Source organism: Palaemon carinicauda, chromosome 20, assembly GCF_036898095.1.
Source record: "Palaemon carinicauda isolate YSFRI2023 chromosome 20, ASM3689809v2, whole genome shotgun sequence".
Taxonomy (NCBI): domain Eukaryota; kingdom Metazoa; phylum Arthropoda; class Malacostraca; order Decapoda; family Palaemonidae; genus Palaemon; species Palaemon carinicauda.
The window spans coordinates 67,901,737-67,917,010 of NC_090744.1; the positions used below are offsets into that span (position 1 = coordinate 67,901,737).

At 39.4% G+C, this 15,274-nt stretch overlaps 1 protein-coding gene across 1 annotated transcript in view; it reads right to left on the reverse strand.

Moving 5' to 3' along the window:
• Positions 1-4,498: 4,498 nt before the first annotated feature.
• The window catches only part of LOC137659511 (uncharacterized), a 47,387-nt gene continuing 36,611 nt past the window's right edge, over positions 4,499-15,274 (reverse strand). The window contains exon 5 of the mRNA XM_068394387.1: positions 4,499-5,506. Coding sequence (XP_068250488.1) covers positions 5,480-5,506 — 27 coding nt within the window. The 3' untranslated portion in view covers positions 4,499-5,479. The remainder of the gene's footprint in view (positions 5,507-15,274) is intronic.

A 15,274-nucleotide genomic window follows, 5' to 3' on the forward strand; every position in this document is an offset into this window, starting at 1 on the left:
ACCATCATCAAAAAGGGCACAACTATCAAAATAGTTGGGACCTATAAATGACAACATAAACACTAAAATCCTTAAATCATTTTTACCCGATTAAGTTTTGAATGTACCGATGTGTAGTATGGCGATCTAACGTCTGGAAAATCTTCCAAGAACTTTGAATCTTGGAAAAAGTCTGCCACAACAGACAGAAGTTGGGAACAATAATAAACCAGTTGCATCTGACTATTATGATGTTGCAATTTGTACTGGATTTGCAGAAGTAAGGATTTCAAATTCTCAAAACATGATGTAGATAAATACTCTTACGAAATGGTAAAGACACAGTAGTTGAAATGGCATCAAAATTACGAATGACCCAATCACTTAACGATTTACAGAAACCAATTAGAATACAGAGAAGCAATTCTAGGATACTTGAAAAGACCACCAAGAGAAGCAGCCGACTTCTAATTCTCCACCAGGATTTAAAGGAATCTTTCAAAAAGCACAACTATAATAAGAATATAAAACATGGAAAAGTCCATAAAACGAAAACCTCAGAATGCAGTAAGAGACTATGGTAACATTACAAAACAGAAGGACCTTGCCATCTAAACACTTGGTCACCATCAAAACAACAGGTTTTGCACAAGTGCCAAACAACAAAGGACTAAATCCTAAAACCTTAAATACTCAGAGATCAAATCTGTTGACAACAGTTTTAACAAATACTTTTTTTGTTTTGCAATGAAACAAGGAAGAACTGGCCATAAACACATACTGGATATCACAAATTAAAGAGAAAAACCATCGTTCAAGGTGTAAAGGAAAGGGACAAAGTTTCAAGGACACAAAAGACAACGTAGAAAAAGCATCACTCACCCATCCTTGGGAATCAAATGAGATACCAAATAAAACAAGATAAAAACAATAATTGATTCCGAGATACACCACAACTTCGTTAATTTGCATTGGAGACCAATGTAAGGCATATGCATTTACACTTCAGTGCAACAAATCTGTCAGTTGTGTCAAAACTAGTTATGATTGCAATATGCACGGAGAAAACAAGTACCAATTGTATTGAGTTTTCATCACCTTACAAAATCAATATTCATATTTAAGGACAACCAAACAATTGGGCTATTTCGTGTTCCGACTGCCTCCATATACAATTACCCCATAAAATTTTTCCCCCAAAAAATGAGATTAAATGTCAATACTGTGGTTTATCTACAACTTAATTTTTCCATTTGACTTTTAATCCTCATGAAACTCTTCGATGAAACAATTTAAAAGCGACACTTAGACCAAAAGAAAAAATAATCCACGAAACTATAAAAAAAAAATAAACTCAACTTTTCAACAGCTTATAAAAGTGAACGGTAATAAACTGATCTGCCTTGGAACAGTTTTCCATCTAAAAACACGATTAAAAGAGATGCTTATTGCTGCCAAACTATCGGTAATCTACCCGATTTTAATATTACAGAACCTATAACTGTACCCGTCTAATTAAAAGTACTGTACTATTTTGCCTATTTCTGTTGAGCTAAGAAAACCATGTCGGTAATATACTCATGAAATTTTCATGAGTTTCTTATGAAAACAGTAGATATGGGAATATCAGGACGTAGAAATGCAAAAAGACCCAAGAAATCAAGGAAAAAGTGGACTGATATAAATACAGATCTACATGGAACTGATACAAAGTACAGGAAAAAAAAAAAAAAAAAAAAAAAAAAAAAGACAGCTATCATTTCAAATATAAAGATCATAAACATTTACAACCACGATGACGACAAAGATTCGTCCAACAGGTTGAAAGTGTAACTTTACAAAAGGTTTGCGTCTAGAATGTGATTGGAAAACCAAATTATAGAAATTACAGATAAACGTGTTGACCCAAGACAATTGATTTCATTAACAAATTTGATTTAAAAATGAGATAGAACAGAAGAGGCCGATATCAATCAGTGGAAAGAAGGTCCACAGACTACTGTATATAGTAATAAAGGCCAAAGGGGAGCCACAGAGTAGAGTATAATAGATAGAAAACAACATAATCAGTGAACAAAATGGAAGAGAAATATTTGCATACATTGAAGTACAAGTTTTAAAATTGAATTGTAATTGGAATACTCTAGAGAAAATCCCTAAAAACGAAATTCACTTCTCCTACAAAGGAAATTCTATTATATGATTCATCATGATATGTTATTCATGAATCTAGTTAGAACAGTTCTTGCACCAAATCACCAAGACAACAAAGATTCTTCCAAATGACTCAAAAGATAAGGTTATACAGTCTTTAAACTTACCAAGCCTATATTTCTATCCCTAACCTAAAAATCAAAGAAAATATAACATCACAGAACATCTCATTTCGCAAGTTAAAACCAAAAATATAAACGTCAATTCTCTACCTGCAAAGGAAACCGGTTACATGATTTTGTCCTGGCACAGTAAAAATAGCAATTTCCTTTACTACAAAGGTAAATAAATAAAAAAAAGAAAAAAAATCTTTCATTTACGTCAATGCTCTTTACGTTTGTTTACTAACACTTTTTGCGAAACAGGATTCAATCTGCCATACCTTTAAGAAATAAAGTACAAATTGGCACTAACTCTCAGAATGTTCAAATGTTACAAACAAATCTTGGATGTTGGTATTGAAAATGTTTGACTTTTACGCTAACCTGAAGTCATAAATATATTACTGACACATCCATTTTCAAGTTCAGATTTGTGAATGTTTGATAACATGGCAAATGAAGTTAATAATAGCTTTGGATTGGCATATGATTATTGACAACCAAATGAAAGACCATTAATAAGGATTGATATTTCTAAAATGGTCTTATGAATACAAATTACTAACAAGGGTGATACTGGAGTGTGTGATGTATTTAAAAGGTTATATGGCCTCAAACAAACCGCAGGATGATAGCCTGTCTTATGACATGTAGTATAAGTACTGTATTTAGGCAAAGGGTAATCTAAGATGGACCTTTCAGTGCATGCTAGTGTTGGATGCATTAAGTGTGATATCTCGCACAATCCTTCAGTTGGACAATGTGTACATCAAACATAATGTAAAATATGTAAACCTATAAAGGAATCATAAATAAAATTGTATGTAACATATAAATCCTATACACAATGTGGAGTCTTGTTCCTTCCGTTTTAACAATTATATTCATGATTTAAATGTTGCAAGTTGAATACTTTGCAATCAAACCTTACACAGATTTTTTATTAGACAATTCAGTGCATCAGTCTGAAGTTCTAGGTCCCCTGGATAAGTAGTTTGCAGACACCAATAGTGAAAAAGATACATTAATTTGTGGACCTAAACAGGAAGCAAAGAGGAAGACTAATGAAACAGCCTCTAGTGATTGTAGAGATTATTAAATGAGCTCAAATGTTCAGATAAAATTAGGGAAGATGTTTGTAGTACTATAAAGAAGCATGAAAGTTCTGCACCAATATAACTAGACTATTCAGTAGTGTATTATTTTTTGTGGATATCTAATTTACATTCTTCGCAGATATGAACAAATGCTGTACCAACTTCTCCGAGTATTGAAATAGTAACAATTCAAGTTAAACAATAAGAAGCCTTAGTGGGACAACAAATGTGTAGGAAGATCTGCCAATAAATAGATATTGTGAGCAGAATATTTCACACAAACATTAACACATTATAGGTAGTAGGTTGGCCAGGGCACCAGCCAACCGTTGAGATAATACCGCTAGAGAGTTATGAGGGTCCTTTGACTGCCAGACAGTACTTCATTGGATCCTTCTCTCTAGTTTGGGTTCACTTTCCCTTTGCCTAGACATACACTGAACAGTCTAGCCTATTCTTTACATATTCTCCTCTGTCCTCATACACCGGACAACACTTGAGATTACCAAACAATTTCTCTTTACCCAAGGGGTTAACTACTGCACTGTAATTGTTCAGTGGCTACTTTCCTCTTGGAAAGGGTAGAAGAGACTCTTTAGCTATGGTCAGCAGCTCTTCTAGGAGAAGGCCACTCCAAAATTCAACCATTGCTCGCTAGCCTTGGGTAGTGCCATAGCCTCTGTACTATGGTCTTTCATTGTCGTCTTGGGTTAAGAGTTCTCTTGCTTGAGGGTACATTCGGGCACACTACTCTAATTTCTCTTCTTCTTTTGTTAAAGGTTTTAAAGTTTATATAGGAAATATTTATTTTCATGGTGTTACAGTTCTTGAAATATTTTATTTTTCTGTTTCCTTTCCTTACTGGGCTATTTTCCCTGTTGGGGCCCCTGGGCTTATAGCATCCTGCTTTTCCAATTAGGGTTGTTGCTTAGCAAGTAATAATAATAATAATAATAATAATAATAATAATAATAATAATAATAATAATAATAATAATAATGCAGTAGTGCCCTTGCACTTAGGGAAAATGGTCGAATACTTCAAGAGTCATATATAGGAAATGTTCTTTCCTAAAAAAATATACTAATTTCATAATGTGGAGTTGTATTTTCCTAACTGTTGAAAGAGCGATAATCAGTACCTGTTTGTACTATTCTTATGTCGTGTCAATGACAGAATATCTCTGAAGATTCCTTAGCAAGTGATGAAAAATTTACCAAAGCTTAATGAAAAATTTAAGATGGAAGATGTGACCAGACAGAATGTAACTCAAATCCAATAGAAAAGGCTTTCCTTTTCCTAACTTCTTGCACATACTATTAGTCAATGTTCAACTAACCGTCTGACTTCTTTGACAGAGACAAGCTTCAATTTTTAACCAACCTCAACACCTGACAGACAACTGGCCATGCAATTCATGTGTTAGAAAACAAAGTCAAAACAATTCACTTTCAAAAAGGATCTACAGCAAGAGGATAGTAACCTACAAGAGCTTTTCGCAGACATATCTGCAATGTATACCTTAGTGTTTAGAATTTTATTATTTACTGTATTAAGAACCAGTTATGACTTCACTCTTCAAAAATCCAAGCATACTAGATTGATCGACTGCACACACACTAATAACACAATACCCATGACAAGTCTTCATTGAGACATTATGCTTGATAAACTTGATAAAACCTGAACGGTATTTTTGGGCTAAAGTAAATGAATATGCTTATTGAACTCTTATATATACTGTATTACTGTGTTACTATCCTTTTTTCCCCTTAAGAAACTACGGTCTTTATTAACAATGTCTGTATTAGCACACAGAAACTAATATATACAGTAGACTTGTCCAACTAAACCCTTTTCAGTGTGAATCTCCTCCAACCTTCTCTGCAGTCTAATAGTACATATCTTCAGGGTTTAATCCTGTTTACTAAAGGTAGTTTTTGCTTTTTCATCTATAATCCTCATCTACAATTCCTTGATCTCTGAACTAACAAGTACTGTAGGTGAAGTAGCTTCAAGTGAGTTTCTTCCTGTTGAGGTGCTCATAAACCTTCCACTTGAGGATGGAAATAATGAGGTTCTTTGAATTCAGTAATAGACGAGCAAGTTTTGTACCTGAAAGATACAAGATGAGAATTATTCTAATATATTACAAAGTTATTGTTCACATTAATGACCACACAACATTGTAAAAGTTCTTGTGATATTGAAGAGTTTACACAAAAACACTAAAAGATTTATTTATTATTATTACTATTATCATTATTATCATCATTATTACTAGCTAAGCTACAACCCTAATTGTTAAAGCTAGATGCTCTAAGACCAAGTGTTCCAACAGGGGAAAAGTAGCCCAGTGAGGAATGGAAACAAGGAAAGAAATAAACTGAAAGAGAAGTAATGAACAACCAAAATAAAACATTTTAAGAACAGTAACAACGTTAAAATAGGTCTGTCAAATAAAGAGACTTATGTCAGCCTGTTCAACATAAAATCATTAAATATATGGTTGAACTTTTACTTGACATAGTCTTCTGAAGACCACATAATCATATTTTAAGGCTTTGTTACTTAAACCCCATGAATTGTAAGGTCTCTTAGGTCTGCCTGTTTCATTTATGAACTTTATGTGTACTACGGTAAGATTTTTATAAATTAGAGTAGAAGAGACAAAAAATTTTACCCAACATGGTTATGTCAGTAGTCAAAACAGAACTAATTACACACAAAATCTACTGTAGAATCATGTCCTAAAAGCTTTACTTAATATCACAATGTTACAATAATTTTGTATTTTCCGTAACTATACAAACCTAAGATCTTTAATAGGAGATTAACTGTAAGAGGTCGAAGTCCCAATAACCCATCTGGATGGTTAACCGACCAGGGAAATATCACGTCATTTGGTTCTGCATTGGAGCAAAGTCATGACTACTGTCAACCTCCTAACTACTTGAGCATGAAGATGTTACAGGTTGTCAGGCAAGGTTCCTCCCTACAAGGAGGTCATGTAAGAGCCTATATTCATAAGGGTTTGGTGTCTGAATGTGGGATTACTATAAGAAATGGGCTGAATACATTTCGTCCATCTCCACCTTGTATGGAAGGATAGGGGCGATACTTCACAATACAAAACTTATTTATTAAGAAAAGTCACTCTATTATGAGGTTCGCCTGCATCTAGTGTAAATCAAAGCATAGAGCCCAAACAGGTAGAAGGCAATTACCATACTGACATAGCAGCCACCTTACCCTACAAGGAGAATACTCAAACCGAGGCTCTCATTCCTGCCCAGCAGAGTGCCTCGTCTCTTATGAAAGTTAGCACTTGTAGCTGGGCAGTGCCCCATTGTACCATATAACTCGACACCTAACAAAAGGTCTGGTTATGATACAGTGTTGTTCCTCCTATGAAAACATGCAGAATGATTTTCGTGCTATGTTTCGGTGACTTCTTCCTCGGCATATGTCGAATTCAAAGATTCAATTGTCGTCTCTGGAACTCTGCATAGGTAAGGGGGATGGACCAGCATCTACATGTACCGATGAGAGAGGAAAGGGGAATGATGGGTAGCAACCTTCCATCCCAAACAACAGCGTGTATGCTAAGTTTGTACGAGGGTTGAGAGAACCGACCACTCTTCCCTCTATAGGACAATTCATAGCTCTTACTATTCTAGGAAGGAGATTGAGCACAGGTAAAAGGTGAGAACACCCAAACTGAGTACACAAACACTTCTCCAGTGTTATGGGTCCCCACAGGTTAATAGTCATATTCATGACTTCTACGGATCAAAATTCCAGGACTTCTCCAATGGGGCCTTCCACTCCTACTACAGAAGTTGCAGCAAAGTAGAGGCAGGGAAGAAGGGAGAACCCGAAACGCATCTTCTTTGGAAAGTGGATGACAACGCTCTCACTGGGAAAGAGACCACAACAGCATCTTACAGGCAGGATCAGCAGACAGCAATGTTTAAGGAAAACCAACTTCCTTAGGTTTATATCATCGACATAAGGCCACACCCATAAGGGATAGAACAGTGAAAGTACAAACAGGAACATGTATGTTGGATAACGGCAGGCATCAGAGAAAACTCACACAATCACAAGAAGGTCCTCAACTTACAAACATTCACAGATACGAACACAAATCTAACTGAAATCATAAATCACAGATATTGTATAAAAGTTTATAATGACATATTGTAATCAATCAATATTACAAAATTTAATGCAGTAATCAAGACAGCATTTACAATAGAAAGAAGACTATTTGTTGATTTTGCAGCTGAAAATTGTAGGCATGTGAGTTAGGTGAAGTCTACCCTAGACCAAAATTTAACAAAATTCAACTTACAAACAGCTTCTTGGAACCTATTAAGTTGTAAGTAGGACTTTCTATATTAGGATACACTGCATATCCTTGGATTCTTCCAATAGTATTCCTCGAACACGACAGTATGCAAGCCCATTTATTCAATCTGAGAGGAAAGTATATAATTGTAACAGCTAAATGAGGATGCCCATAATGTCTGTACTCAATGATGGCTAAAGTAAAAGTGGAGGTAACTCTGCCTATCAGGTGGGCGGTGTCTACCTGTCATGCACCTGTGTGTACAGTACAGTATCTAGTTTTAAAGCTTAACTGCTGTTCCCAGCTTTACTCAGGTCAACCTCCTAGGAAAGATCAATGGTTTGTATTCACAAGTGGGACAAAATACTGGGTTGTAAAGATTATAAAAAAAAAAAAAAAATACTACCAATTTCTAAAGTAACTGTACTTTACATATCTATATACAACTAAATTGTTTATATGGGTTACAGTATTGCTGGTTTTCTGCAGCCATAAGTGAAGAAATCCTGTGGGTCTGGACCCACATGCGCTGGGTAGGCGCATCGATGATTGATGACTAAATAGCTCATTATAGTTATTTGAAAGGCTTTTTTCATTATGTTGAAGAGGCTGTTTATTTTCATGAAAAATATTTGATCGCCTAAAGAACAAAAAGGGAGTCTGCAGCTCATTACTTTACTCCTGATTAAGACTTGCGGGATGGATGAGGCGAGAAATATAAATGACTCAATTTTTAAAGCCATTTGTATTATACAAAATGGATTTTGAGCAAAGCGAAAAATCTAATTTTGGGTGATATGGCCATGTAGTCTTGATGGAAGGTTCCTTTAGGCAGCTTTCTAAGGAATATTTGGCTACAGTGATACTCCCAGAGAATTAACCACAGGTTCCCAGAATTCTAACTCCTAGCACGAGTATCCTTAATATAACTTTTAAGGATATCGCATAATATCAGGGGACGTATTTCTTGATATGACACATGGCAATCTTCACCCCGAATAGATTTTACGCTTTGAGGGGGAAGAGTGGCAAAATTGAAGGGGACTCGTTATCAAGGTTACCCGTAGGATCCCCTCCCAGTACTACTACGGCTTATTATTCCTTGTTGCATTTAAGCATGGATAGCCGCAGATAGAGTAGTTTCGGGTGAGGTCTTTCGTTACATAGTTGTATACTCCTTTTTGAAAGAAGGGAGGGTCCATCAGGACGACATGGCCATACCACCCAAAAATGGATTTTTCGCTTTGCTCAAAATCCGTTTTTTTAGGCTCAGCCATGTCGTCCTGATGGAAGTTTACCAGAGAATTACTCGAAAGTACTATATCTGTGGGTTTGTATAAGTGCCTTTACTTTGAGCGAGTTCCTTATATGGTTTACCAGACCTTACATATATGACATTACCATTATTTGTCATATCCACTAAGTTTGGAACTAACTTAGGGCTTCCTGCCCCCTACAGGGAAATTATCGATATGGACTATAAGGCGTCAAAGTTTGTGGAACTTGTAAAGATTACCAGATTGTTCTTTCAGAGGTTTTACTCTCAAGCATATTATTTTAGGAAAATAAAAGGCTGTGGATAGTTTATTCGTATTCATGAAGGGTGAATAAGACACAGATACATTTATGTGTCTTTTATTTTTATAGACAAAATATAAAAATACAAAAAGCAAAATGTATCATAGAAGGAATCTTTGTAACATATCTACATCTCTGGGTATATATATTTTTAACTTGCAATGGAAGAAAATACATATATGTTAGTTCATTGGTAAATGCCACTCACTATTGTGAAATTACTTGATTGATTTCACTTAGATGTTGGATATGTTTCAACACTGTGTACAAATGTTCATACGGCACTAGTATCATTGGTTAGATTCTACACCTATATAGAAAAGTCCAAAAATCACCATAGTGATTTTCATTAAAAGGTATTACACTCGAAGGTGCTAATATCTGTTCACCCAATACACTGTTAAGTCACAAAACAGTCCACTGTTCATCGCAGAACTAGACAGGTTTTATAACACTACCTGCCGCCACCACAAAGTGTTCTATTTCATGCACTTGCTTCGCATAATGTTTATAGAAAACTCTGGATGATTTCCACCCCGTATATGAGCGGAGTCTATCAAAGTCCATATGTTGAAAAAAGTTCAACGAGGAAGCAACTTTATAGGATCGTGAACTGCGGGTGTACTGTCAGGATCCGCTCTGCGAATAAAGTAGGTGAGTTTTGCCCTCAGTTGTTTTAGGGATAAGTTTGAACCTGAGGTTTCGTATAGGAAGAGCTGTCCCTACTTGAAGTCTGAAGTTCTTCGAAGATATACCTTAAGACACTTTACTGGACATAGAGAGACATCCTCCTTTAGAGGGCTGATTCTCCAAGGACCTGACCTTTTGGTGGGCAGCTCGTTTTTGGCGAGAAAGGTACGATCGGGAAAAAGATTCAGTTTTCCCTCTTATGTGAACTGAATATGGCCTTCGTTTCTAGATAGGGCCACTATTTCACTAACTATAGCCCCTGAGGCTATAGCGAACAAGAATATCACTTTCTGTGTTAGATCCTTTAGGGTACAATCTTCGTTGTTCAAATTCAAAACATAGTGCAAGACTTTGTCCAAGGACCATGATATGGGCTTTGGAGGGATTGCTGGTTTGAGTCTAGCGCATGCTTTCGGAATCTTATTGAAGATTTTGTTTGACAGGTCCCTCGGGAAGGCGTAAAGAAGAGGTCTAGTCAAAACTGACTTACAAGTAGTTATTGTGGTGGAAGCCAGGCCTTGTTCATGAAGGTAGTTAAAGAAGGAAAGGCAGAAGTCTATTGAGATTTCTGTCGGTCTCTTTGTTTTCACAAAGGAAACCCACTTCTTCCAAGACGATTCGTATTGTCTTCTGGTTGACTTTGACTTGTATTCTTCTATAAAGTCGATGTTGTCTTTTGAGATCCCGAACCTTTTCTTGGCTGCTAAGGCGAGAAAATCCTGAAATGTAGGTTTTGGGTTCTCAATGATGAAGCGTAGACAGTCGACTTATGAACCAGCTGGGAAAGAACTGGATTCGGTAGAGGGAACAGCTTCAGTTTCAGTTCTATAACTAGAGGGAACCAATTGCTCCTGGGCCATTTGGGGGACCACTACTGCTGCTGTTCCCTTGAAGGATCTCAGCTTGTTGAGGACCTTCAGCAGGAGATTTGTTGGTGGAAACAGATAGATATGATTCCATCTGTTCCAATCGAGGGACATGGCATCCGTCGCTTCTGCCCGAGGGTCCTCGCAAGGGGCCACTTATAGAGGTAGTTTCTTGTTGTCGCTCGTTGCGAAGAGGTCGATCTGCAGTTCCGGGACTTTTTCCAAGATGAAGGAGAATGAGTCTCCTGACAGATCGCGCAATCTCTCTCCTCTTCTTCGGTGGAATGGAGAGGTGGTGTGACTGCAAGTTCCAATGGATTCCTAACCATTGAAACTCCTGAGTTGGAGAGAGGCGAGACTTGATGTAGTTGATCTTGAAGCCCAGATGAACCAGGAACTGAATCACCTTTGTGGCTGCCTGCAGACAAGCTGTCTTGGATGCTGCCCACACCAGCCAGTTGTCCAGGTATGCCGCAACTTGAATGCCTTCTAAGCGTAGCTGTTGGACGACTGTGTCCGCGAGTTTTGTGAATATCCTTGGGGCTATGTTTAGTCCGAAGGGTATGGCTGTGAATACATAATTTGTCTTCTGTAGCCTGAATCCTAGGTAGAAGGAGAGGGGGCGGCTGACTGGTAGGTGCCAATAAGCATCTGCCAGGTCTATTGAGACTGTGTACGCCACTCTTGGTAACAGGGTCTTTATGTGTTGTTGGGTTAGCATCCGGAACTTGTTGTTCTCGATAAACTTGTTGAGTGGATACAAGTCTAGAATGACTCTGAGTTTGTTCGAGTCCTTCTTGGGAACACAAAACAGCCTTCCCTGGAATTTGATGGACTTCGTTTTCCTTATTACCTTTTTGCTCAAGAGATCTAAGGTATATTCTTCCAATAAGGGAGTGGAGTGTTGGAAGAATTGAGGAAAAGGATTTTTTTTCCATTTCCACCTGAGTCCATTCTTGATTAGGCTGTGGGCCCAGGGATCGAAGGTCCAACGATCCCGAAAGTGGATGTGTCTTCCTCCTACCTGGAGCATCTCATTGCTGAGATTTTCCAGAGGGTTTGTTACCCTGACCACATCCTCCTGTACCCCTTGAGAGGTTTCTTGAGGAGCCTCTTCTAGAGCCTCTGCCTCTAGGGCGAAAGGTAGTGGTGTACCTCTCGAAGCCTGGATTAAAAACCGGTGACTGAGCTACCAGCTGCTGGGGCACCATTCGGAAGGTGGTTTGCAGCTGGGCAACCATTTGGGGCACTGTGGCCATGGTGACAGTTGGATGTTGTGCAGGTCTGTGAGACACACGTGGCTTCTTTGTCTTCCTGCTCTTGGGTTGGGGACCAGCATCAGAGTATGATTTCCTCTTGGAAGATATGCCCCACTTCTGGAGAAGGTTCCTATTCTCCGTGGCAGCTTTAGCAATGACCTCCTGGACCACTTCTTTAGAGAAGAGGTCCTTGCCCCAGATGCATGAAGTGATCAACTTCCTGGGCTCGTGTTTGACCGTTGCATTGGCAAACACATGCTCTCTATAGGCCCTCCTGGCCTTTACGAAAGCATTCATGTCCTTAACAAGGGTAGCCATGTGAGTCTTGGCTAGGACCATGTACAAATCTGTGGTATTTGAAAGGCCTACACATATCTCCATACAGTTCTGGAGAGACAAAGAGGCCGCTAGTCTCTCTTTTGTCTTTTGTTCCCTTGTCAGAAGATATTACGACAACTTTGGAAGGTTCTCGTTGAACTGTTGTCCTGCTATCTCTGGATCCAATTTCGAGACTGAGAAGGTTAGATGAACCTCGTTCCATTCTTCTCGCAGGTAGGCAGGGCTAGAGACAATGGTCTGCCCTCCTCTAGCGTAGGGCATGGTTTGCCCGCGTCAACTGCTTTCAGCACACAGTTCAGAGCTTTGGCCGAAAAGGGGAGAGCTCTGAAGGAAGGAGCAAGGAAGGTAGGGTACTTCTTGCTCAAAGCTGAAACCTTCGAGTTGGTATAGCCGGCTTTCTTTAGGGTCCTTGTCAAGAGAGCCTGCGCCTTGTCATGTTCAAAGATTGTGACCTCCTTAGGTTCCGTCTCTTCACGAGATGCTGGTTCATCCCGCAATCTCACGTAACATTCTGGGTAAGCCGAAATGTTAGGCCAGAATTGGATATCTTCGAGGGGTTTGGCCCCCATCTTCTCAGAGATGTACAGTATCCCATTCATCATGGGCATATACTCCGCATACCCCGAGGGGTTGGTTTCGGAGCATTGAGGTAAGTAAGACACTTTGATAGGCTTGTGAGAGCCTCTGAGAACGCCCGAGCATTTCGCTTCTCTAACTTCCCTCCTCATCTCTGGTTGTTCCTTGCGGAACGATTTCATCATTTGTTGAAGCTGCTCTAGGAGCGCCTCGCCCTTGGTTGTCAGCGGTTCCAAATGAGGAGTTGGGGCCGAAGAAGTTGATAGCACATGTTGATATGCCGTCACAGAAAACTGAAGGTCTTCCGTTATCGTTGATACGGATCATTCTTCCTCCTTGGGTGGCTGGGCCACCTCTTCTTCAGGATTTTCTTGCAGAAGATCCTTTTCGGTGTCTGAGGACACCTCCGACATCCGTACTTGATGGATGTCCATGCCTTCAAGAGCATTATTGATGTCAGCCTCTATCGTCAGCTGGATGAAGGGAGGCTTGACCTGTGCCTGAGGCACTACCGCATCGGATTGGGCCTTAGGGAACAGAAGGCATCTCATAGCTTCGTTGGGCAGTTAAGGTCCCGGAGAGTTCTTTTAGAACCCTCTTACCCACATCCAAAGCGTTTCCTTCGCTGTATCCCTTGACTCCGTCATCTCAGGGACGTCTGCACCGAATCCTTCGGTCATCAAGGCCGAGCAGACGGTGCAACCCTTTGGATCCCAATACCTCAGAGTTTCAGTTGCGATGGAGCAGGTGGCATGAGACCTGCACATCTTGTGGCCACAAAAGTCCCTACTTTTGTGGTTGTAGAACAGGACTGCACACTTCACCTCAACCTCCTCCTGTAAGGGAAGAAAGAGTGAAATGAGTATGGGGTAATTTATCTCACTGATAAATTTTCGCATGCATAAAATAGTATACATTACTATTATTATCATAGCTTAGGATAGTAAGCTAGAAAGGAAATAGGAATGACACATATCTGTGTTTCCCCACCAGGCAATTGTTGTGACCTCCTACAATATTAATATTTTTAATTTCCTTATTAGGGAAAATACAAAGTAAAATAACTCTCGTACGTAGAGCCGGAGTCAGCGGATACTAACACTAACTCCACCACTTGTAGAATATTGATACTGAAGGGTAATCATTGGTGTTCCGATGATCTAGGATACATCAGAATGTTGAAGGAATACTTCACCTCAACATTTTCTAATCGGTCTCAACAATGGACTGTTGGAAATTTCATACTACTGTATCATTATATACTGTAGTTTTCTAACTGCTGTACTGTTATACTGCAGGAATACTGGCTACTGTATTGTCTTATACTGTAGTTTTGCCAGTATGCTACCAGGTTAGGCTAGTACCTGGCGGCACTAGCCGACAGAGAGAGAGAAAGAATGGAGAGAAGGACTACCGTATTATTATAGTTTAGTAAAATAATTAGGGTTGTGGAGAGTACTGTCTCTACTGCCTTCTTTCCAGAATGAGGATTCAAATGGAAGGGGTGGAATGCATTGATTTTAGCTTCCATCCATCCACAATTTCTGTTGCCGGCTATACTGCCGGTTACAGGGTTTGTTGATGGCAGTCCAAGGGAGGACTAAAGAATACTCAAAGTGTAATGGATTTCCCACCAGCAGCCGTCAGCGCCGGCTCAACCTTTCCCGGAGCTTTGCTTCCGTTAGGGAGATGGTTGAAGCAGCAACCTAACCACCTTTGTAGGAGCCCGGCTGGTAACTCAGTCAGCCCGACAAGCTGAGTGATTATAGAATACCGGCCACAGGATTCGGGACAGCTAAGCCGTCACTAAAGACCAGAAGGGGAAGGGAAAGGGTCTTATATTTTACAGAGAAAGGTGGCGGCAGGTATGCCTCCTACTTTCGGCTGTAAATCAAGGAAACATAGTTTCCTTTACCGATGCCATCTTGGGCGGCAGAGGAATAACGATTCCCTAGCCTAAGACATTGCCGGATATAAGACATATCTTCTAGTCCACAAGGGAAAAAGGTGGCGGTAATTATGCTACCTACTTTTGGTTGTGGACTGGCGAAGCCGAACTTCCTATGTCGACAACGGTGTAACCGACAGGGGGACGACTATTCCCCCACCGGTAGCGCTGTCGGCATCAAGACAGAATACCCTGAGTTACTGTCGTATTTCAAAGCCTGGCTACTTCATGGCAAAGAAGATCGACAGAAAACACTATCCCAGTCAAGCCGGA